This window comes from Sus scrofa, chromosome 6 (genome assembly GCF_054392235.1).
Source record: "Sus scrofa isolate SSC_HxYL_T2T_F1_AM1 chromosome 6, Sscrofa_HxYL_maternal_Yorkshire_Landrace_v2.0, whole genome shotgun sequence".
NCBI lineage: Eukaryota > Metazoa > Chordata > Mammalia > Artiodactyla > Suidae > Sus > Sus scrofa.
In genome coordinates, this window is record NC_139388.1 from 62350773 (window position 1) to 62358248 (window position 7476).

The 7476-nt window shown below is 58.5% G+C and overlaps 1 protein-coding gene and 1 long non-coding RNA gene across 17 annotated transcripts in view; one reads left to right on the top strand and one right to left on the bottom strand.

Moving 5' to 3' along the window:
* The window catches only part of LOC110261039 (uncharacterized), a 40496-nt gene extending 39341 nt beyond the window's left edge, over nucleotides 1-1155 (bottom strand). The window contains exon 1 of the long non-coding RNA XR_014806670.1: nucleotides 1097-1155. This is a non-coding gene — a long non-coding RNA (uncharacterized LOC110261039). The remainder of the gene's footprint in view (nucleotides 1-1096) is intronic.
* Nucleotides 1-6205, top strand: part of MYADM (myeloid associated differentiation marker) — a 42020-nt gene extending 35815 nt beyond the window's left edge. For all 16 annotated transcript variants that reach the window (XM_084961972.1, XM_084961971.1, XM_084961980.1 and 13 more), the window contains 2 exons: nucleotides 1692-1767; nucleotides 3928-6205. In XM_084961972.1, coding sequence (XP_084818098.1) covers nucleotides 3930-4898 — 969 coding nt within the window. In that variant the 5' untranslated portion in view covers nucleotides 1692-1767; nucleotides 3928-3929 and the 3' untranslated portion in view covers nucleotides 4899-6205. The remainder of the gene's footprint in view (nucleotides 1-1691; nucleotides 1768-3927) is intronic.
* Nucleotides 6206-7476: the final 1271 nt, after the last annotated feature.

Here is a 7476-nt window from a genome sequence, read left to right on the forward strand (position 1 = left end):
GTCTGAGTCCCCAGAGAGACGGGCTGGGTCAGGACTCGGGTTCCGGAGAGGGCGAGGGCTGGGGACCTGAACTCCTACAGGTCATACATCCGAAAAAGGAAGGGGCTGTGGCCTGGACACTTGGGTCTGAGAGAGCAGGGGACCTGGGGGCCTGGACACCTGGGTCTGATGGAGGAGAGGCTGGGGGCCCCGAGCACTGGGGTCTGAAGGAGCACGGACTCCTGGGTCTGAGGGAGGAGGGGCTGGGGGCCTGGACACCCAGGTCTGATGGAGGAGAGGCTGGGGGCCCCGAGCACTGGGGTCTGAAGGAGGGAGCTGGAGGTCTGGGCTCCTGGGTCTGATGGAGGAGGGGACTGGGGACCCTGGGTTCCTGGAGGAGCTTGGGGTCGGGAGTCCTGGGTTTGAGGAATTGGCTGGGGTTCAGAATTCCTGATCTCCTCATCCGAACTTTGGACTCGAAGGAGGGGGGGGCGGTGCTTAGATTCAGCCCCTGGGCTCCCAAAGTGAGGTCGTGCTGGGCCCCAGGGTGTTGAGAGCATAGGCTGGGTTCAAGGCGCGATTCTGGGTTTGTGGAGCGGTGGGGTGTGGTGTTTGGCATGGAGGTGGAGAGAAGGCTGGGGCGTGGCCGGGGAGTCCTGAGCTTCCCAGCAAGCCGACGGGGTGTTTCCTCTCCCTCCTCCGGTCTCTGGCTGTACATTCCTGAGTTCTGACCTCAGACCACGACTGGGGGCTCTGAGAGTGGAGGTGGACCCCTCCCCTCCCGGTGCTCGGTGCGCTCACTCACCTTCTCCGGGAGACTTGTTGACTGTGCCCCGCCCTCTGCTTCCTTGGCCCGCCCCAACTTCCTCCTAACGGGTTGTGGGAAGCCGGAGGTGGCCGACTCCTCCCTAGCACCTCCCAGGTGGCCCCGGAGGCCCTGCTCTACCGGCGGGGAGGTGTGGCTGCTGTCTCGGGACTGGATTCCCACACCGACCACAGTTTTACCGCCCCGAGGCAGGGGGCGGCCGCAAGGCGACACCAGGGGTCCAGGTTCCCTAAAAGAGTCCCTCTTGGGCGCCCAGGCTCACAGCCCACCTTATGGGGCCCCAAAACTCACATTTTTGAACGACCCAGAAATCCGAACTTGCAGCCTTCACCCGCTGGGATCTGGAGTCCGGGCCCCTTCCCTCCTCCCCGCCCCCCGCCCCCCCAATCCACGAGCAGGGCGGGGGTCCCGGCACCGCCTCCAGGTCCCCGCCGCATCCCGAATGGCTGGGCTGACTTGAAGCCCTTATAAGGCACGGAGACGCGGCGCTGGCCCGGCCGCCCGCCCCCGCAGCCACCGCCCTGGGCCTTCTCGCTGCCCGCCCCGCGGCTTTCCAGGCAGGGACGGGGTTACGATCACACACGCCCACGCCGGCCCGCGGGGCGTGCACTTTCGCCGGGTTCCCTCCGTTCCCGCCCGCGCGCTTTAGGGAAGGGGGAGGAAGGAAGGGGCGGGGCTTCCCTGGGGTCACCCACCCCGATCTCCCTGGGGCTAGGGGCCAAATCTCAGCCCCGGCGGGGAGGCGCGACCTGGGCCTGCGGACCGTCACCGCGTGGTCTGGGCGAGCCCCGGGCGGCGGGCCCGGCTGAGCGCCTGGATCTCGGGGAAGGCGGAGCCGTGTCTGAGCTGGACGCTGACGTTCTTTCCCCTCCTGTCCTCTGACTAGCCTTTTCCAGGTGTCTGCCTTAATCCGCCTCCAGAGCCGGATCTTTCTCTGGTGGGGTCCTCAGCAAAGGCCGCTGGTGAGTGGGCTGGGGGCTGCACGCCTGGGTCTGAGGCCGGGAGGGGCTGGGGGTCCTGAATATTGGAGTCGGAATCAGGAGCTGGGGGTCGGGGGTGTGCTCCCGGGTCTGAAGGTGGAGGGCCTGGGGACTTGGACTCCTCAATCCTGGGAGCTTGGGTTCCAAGGAGAGGGGGCCAGACACCTGTGTGTCTGAGGAAGAAGTGTGTCCAGGTGCTGGCCTCCTGTGTCCTCGGGGACGACTGGGTTAAAGGCTGTGACACTTCCCTCTTGTGTGCCTGACCCTGGAAGGAAGAAGTTTAATGGTCCTGTGGCTGAGAGAGGCTTTCTGAGGTTTTTAGGGGTGGCAGCCTTGAGATTAGATATTTTAGGGCCTGAGCTCAATTCCTGACACCTGGTTGGGAGCTGGTTGGGATTCATTTCTGAGGGTCTTTAGGACAAGGACGTCAGAGCCAGAGGTTCTGAGGCAATGGAAGAAAGAAGCTGATTTTCCTGGAGTCTGGTGTGCTCAGTGCTGAGAGCCAGAGCCTTGGGATCAGAAGCTGTATTACTGAACAAGGAAGGCCTAGACATTTATTTCAGTGGCACTGGACCAGCTGAGAATCTGGGGAGCTGAGGTTTCCGGGAAGTCGGGGAGTGAGCTGGCTTGGTTCCTGAGAGGGGCTGGACCCCGTCTTGGGGGAGGAGTAGGCGAAAGCTCAGTTTCCTTTGAGTTGAATTACCCCAGACCTAAATCCATGTGGGTGTGGACACGGGAGGAGGAACTGCTGAGGCAGAAGACCCAGGTCCAAGAGGGAGGGGAGCGTTCTTGATCTTCCAGGAGCTGGGACCAGACCCCTGCTCGGTGAGAGGAGATGGGCTGGGAGGTTGGAAGCTCTGATCAGACTTGAGAATGGCTCGTATGGGGCCATTCAGTGAAAGAGGGAAGTTGGGCACGGGGACTGGGTTGCAGAACCCTGAGTACCCTAAGGGAGGAAGTGCAGAGATGAGGTTTTTAAGAAGCCACAGGAGTTCTCACTGTGGCTCAGAGGGGTAAGGGCCCAACACTATCTCTGCAAGGATGTGGGTTAAGGAACCAACGTTGCCACAAGCTGCAACTTAGCCTGCAGATGCATCTTGGATCTGATGTGGCCCTGGCTGTAGTGTAGGCCTGCAGCTGCGGCTCCCATTCGACCCCTCACCTGGGAACTTCCACGTCACAGGTGTGGCCCTAAAAAGAAAAACAACAAAATTTGGAAAAAAGAGAGGACTTCCCATCAGGGCTCAGAAGAAACAAATCTGACTAGCATCCATGAGGATGCAAGTTCGATCCCTGGCCTCGCTCAGTGGGTGAAGGATCTGGCGTTGCCAGGAACTGTGGTGTAGGTTGCAGACATGGCTTAGGATCTGGCATTGCTGTGGCTGTGGTGCAGGCCAGCAGCTACAGCTCCGATTTGACCCCTAGCCATGGGTGCGGCCCTAAAGAAAGAGAGAGAGAAGAAGTCACAGAAGCTAGGGCCTCTTCTTCTGGCAGGGGCAATGGGGAGGGCAAGGTAGGGGGATGTAATTTAGAGCAGAATCTTTGAGTCTCTGGAGGAAGGAGGGCTGCTTTGCTTGTCTGGGGTGGGAAGAAAGAGACACAGCTTGGCAGAAGTTGGCTTTCAGAGAGAGGAAAGGGGGTTTGGGGAAGAAGAGAGAGGGGGGCCAACAGTCCTGAATTCCGACGTGGGAGGTAGGAAAACTGGGGGTGGAAGGAGGAGGGGGCTAGCACCAGGATGACCCCTCCTCCAGGCAGGCCTGGGATTGGCCCAATCTGAAACCTGAAAGGCCCCGCCTCCTGGGCACCCCCAGTTCAAGTCCACATTACTTTGTCCATATATACCCCCTCATCCCCACCCCGGGGAGGCAAGTGCTGGGGGCCTGGGTCCTCCAGTTTGGAACCTTCCTAGGATACTTTCTTTTTGGCCATCCCGCGGCATGTGGAGTTCGCGGCCCGGGATCAGATCCAAGCGGCAGGTGAGACCTGAGCAGCCACCGCTGCGGCAACAGGTCCTTCACCCACCGTGCTGGCGGGCTGGGGGATCGAACCTGTGTCCCAGCACTCCTGAGATGCTGCCGATCGCCGTTACACCACAGTGGGATCTCTTAGGAGACTTTCTTTCCCCTCCCTCCCCCGCCCCAGCCATGCCGGTGACGGTGACCCGTACCACCATCACGACAACCACGTCGTCGTCCTCGGGCCTGGGCTCCTCGACCATCGTGGGGTCCCCTCGGGCACTGACCCAGCCCCTGGGCCTCCTCCGCCTGCTGCAGCTGATCTCCACCTGCGTGGCCTTCTCACTGGTGGCCAGCGTGGGCGCGTGGACCGGAGCCATGGGTAACTGGTCCATGTTCACGTGGTGCTTCTGCTTCGCCGTGACCCTCATCATCCTCATCGTCGAGTTAGCGGGGCTCCAGGCCCGCTTCCCCCTGTCCTGGCGCAACTTCCCCATCACCTACGCCTGCTACGCCGCCCTCTTCTGCCTCTCGGCCTCCGTCATCTACCCCACCACCTACGTCCAGTTCTTGTCCCACGGCCGCTCCCGGGACCATGCCATCGCCGCAACCGCCTTCTCCTGCATCGCCTGTGTGGCTTATGCCACCGAAGTGGCCTGGACCCGGGCCCGGCCCGGCGAGATCACCGGCTACATGGCCACCGTGCCAGGCCTGCTCAAGGTGCTGGAGACCTTCGTGGCCTGTGTCATCTTCGCCTTCATCAGCAACCCCAACCTGTACCAGCACCAGCCAGCCCTGGAGTGGTGCGTGGCCGTGTACTCCATCTGCTTCATCCTGGCGGCTGTGGCCATCCTGCTGAACCTGGGCGACTGCACGAACGTGCTGCCCATCGCCTTCCCCACTTTCCTGTCCGGGCTGGCCCTGATCTCCGTCCTCTTCTATGCCACGGCTCTGGTCCTCTGGCCGCTCTACCAGTTCGACCAGAAGTATGGCGGCCATCCCCGGCGGTCCATGGATCCAGGCTGCGGCGACCGGCACACCTATTACGTGTGCCCCTGGGACCGACGTCTGGCTGTGGCCATCCTGACAGCCATCAACCTGCTGGCTTACGTGGCCGACCTGGTGCACTCGGCCCGCCTGGTCTTTGTCAGGGTCTGAGGCTCCGCCCAGGGGCTCCCCATCCTCTCCCCTCTTCTCAGCTGAGAGTCTCTCCCGAGTTCCGAGGTCCTCTGATGTCCTCTCTCTGGCTCCCCTCTCTCCTTCCTGACTCCTCCTGCTCTCTGATCTGTTTCCTTCACCCCTCCACCCGCTCTGCCTCCCTTCCTGTTTTGTTTGGTTGCCACATCCTGTTTGGACGCCTCTTCTTTTTTTTCATGTTCTGCGTGGGGGCTCGTTTCAGGTCCTGATCATCCTATTGGTTTTCTCTGCCTTCTTCCTGACCCGCCTCTTCCCCGTTTCCCTCTGATCCATCCCGAGCCCTGAGACATCTCCCTTCGCTGCCCCACTGCCCCCCTCCCACGTCCAAAGGTGCTGAGCCCCAGAAGGTGCTGAGCCCCACGTCACACACCCTTTTGCAGCTCTTCATCCCCTGGGCCTCCAGAGGGGCCTCATTGCCAAAGCATGCCTGCCCGTCCTGGCTGTGCCTTAGTTGGTGTGTATGTGTTTGTGCTTGTGTTTGGGGGGCGGGGGTGGGTAGCTAGGGATCGGGCCCCCTTTCTCTCAGGAGGGAGGGGTATACAATGCACCTTGCCTCCTTAAGTTCAAAAATAAAATGCTGGAGGTCAGGAATTCCCAGTGGGCTGGAGGCTTCAAGCATAGATCCTGGCGCCCTAGGCCCCACCTGGTGCTCAGCCTCGCCTGGGATTGGATCCAGAATTTTTGCCGAGCTTCCAAAAGCCCACTGCCTACAGGCCATCTTAAAGGAAGCAAGGACTGGAGGCCTTCCATCCCGGCTACTCCCTGAGGTGCCAAAAAAGGAGCTGGCAAAAAGTGCAGGGTCTTGGAGTGAAATAGGTGTGAGGGGCAGTGATGCCGCCCTCCAGCCTCAGTGTTAAAAATAGTATCTCCTGCCTTTTGCCGGAGAAGAAAAAAAATGGCCACTGCCAGCCTTAAAGCTGATATTAAGCTGATATTCTTTTTTTTTTTTTTTTTCAAAACATTTATTTCGGGGGGTGGGGAATGGTTGCTGTGCCAATGTGAAAAGAATTGCCTTGCTTGAGTGTGTGGTGCACACACGTGTTTCTGCGTGCTAGTTTGCTTTCTGCTGCTGCTTCCTGCTTCTCTGGGACTCACACGCCTAACATGATCTATATAAATGTATAAATATATATTTTATTTTTTTTTAATTCCCCGGAGCTTCTGGTTCCCATCAGGCCTTGCTGTCAATCAGAGAGAGAAGCGTTGTCCCTTCTCCCACATCCATCATGTTCATTTTTTAAAAAAACTCAATATAAAGATAAAAGAAAGACTTGTGCTTGCTTTATTATCGGGATGGGCTCCAGAAAAGAGGGCAAGGCCCAGATTCCTGCGTCTGGTAGGAGAAAGGGGCTGGAGCCAAGAGAACTTTGGTCTCATGAGGAGGGGTAGGGGAGATGGACTACCTGTGTCTGGATTTTCTAAATTACTCACTCAAATCAGGAGAGCTAGTTGGAATAGAAATGAACAAGATTTCTCCTTTGTGGAAGTTGCATGAGCACTTCAGAAATTCAGTGTTTTGTTCTCAATGTGCAGCATCTTTCCTCCAAAATCAGTGCTTTTCTGGCTCCCCACTTCTCAGGAATAAGCTCTCAGGGCTGAAAACCCAGGCACTCGTTCTTACCAGTCAGTCAGTGGCTGGTCACATACTGTCTCTTCCTCCTCTTAAATCCTATTTTTATCTGTCCCATTCTCCACAAGTTCCTTTCATTTTGTTTCATTTGAGCTATGGCCCTGGCCTCCTTCATCCCACCTCTAGCACATCCTGGCCCTCCTGGAGGGATACTCTGCTTTCAACGTCCAGATCTGATCCTGCCCTCCCCTGCTCAAATCCTTCTAGATCCTACTCCAGGTGGCCCACAGGTAATACCAACGGCCCTCAGTCAAGGCCTTCAGCATCTGATCCTGCCTGTATCCCCACTCCCAGCTCCGTTTTACCCTCAGTTCTAAGCTCCTTGACACACCTGGTCAAGAGAACACCCTGATGAGCAAATGAATTCCTCCTGCAATGAATCTCTCACAGGTAATTTTGTTTCTCCGGCCTGATGAGAATCCCAAAGAAACATGAATCTGGGCAAATTCCGGGATCATGCAACCCATTTCTTGCACCACCTACATCGGCAAAAGCAATTGGGAAGAGACACTGCAAGGGAGGGAAGGGTCCCGCTGGAGAAGTGGGGGAGGGCTAACTAGAGCAGGGGCATGTCTTTGTGGTTAGGAAAAGCCTCCTTTCCATCTCTGCAGTATCCACTCCAGAATTCTGACCTACTCCAGTCCCTACCTTCTCAGAGGACATCGCGCCCCCCCACGTCTCCCCCATCCCAAGCTTGAACTCTGTCTGGAAGGCATCTGACACAGTAGCTGTAGAACCCGAGGATGATAGGCTCGTGGCTCGGGAAAGAACCCAAGCAGAACTGGAACAGAGCGCGGTGGGATTCCCAGATCGGTTGTCCGGGCCACCCCGGCCCCTATCCTCTGTCCTGGGCCTCGGCGGACGCCTTGAGGGGGGCTAGAAAGCCAGGAGACACCATGTTGGGGGGTT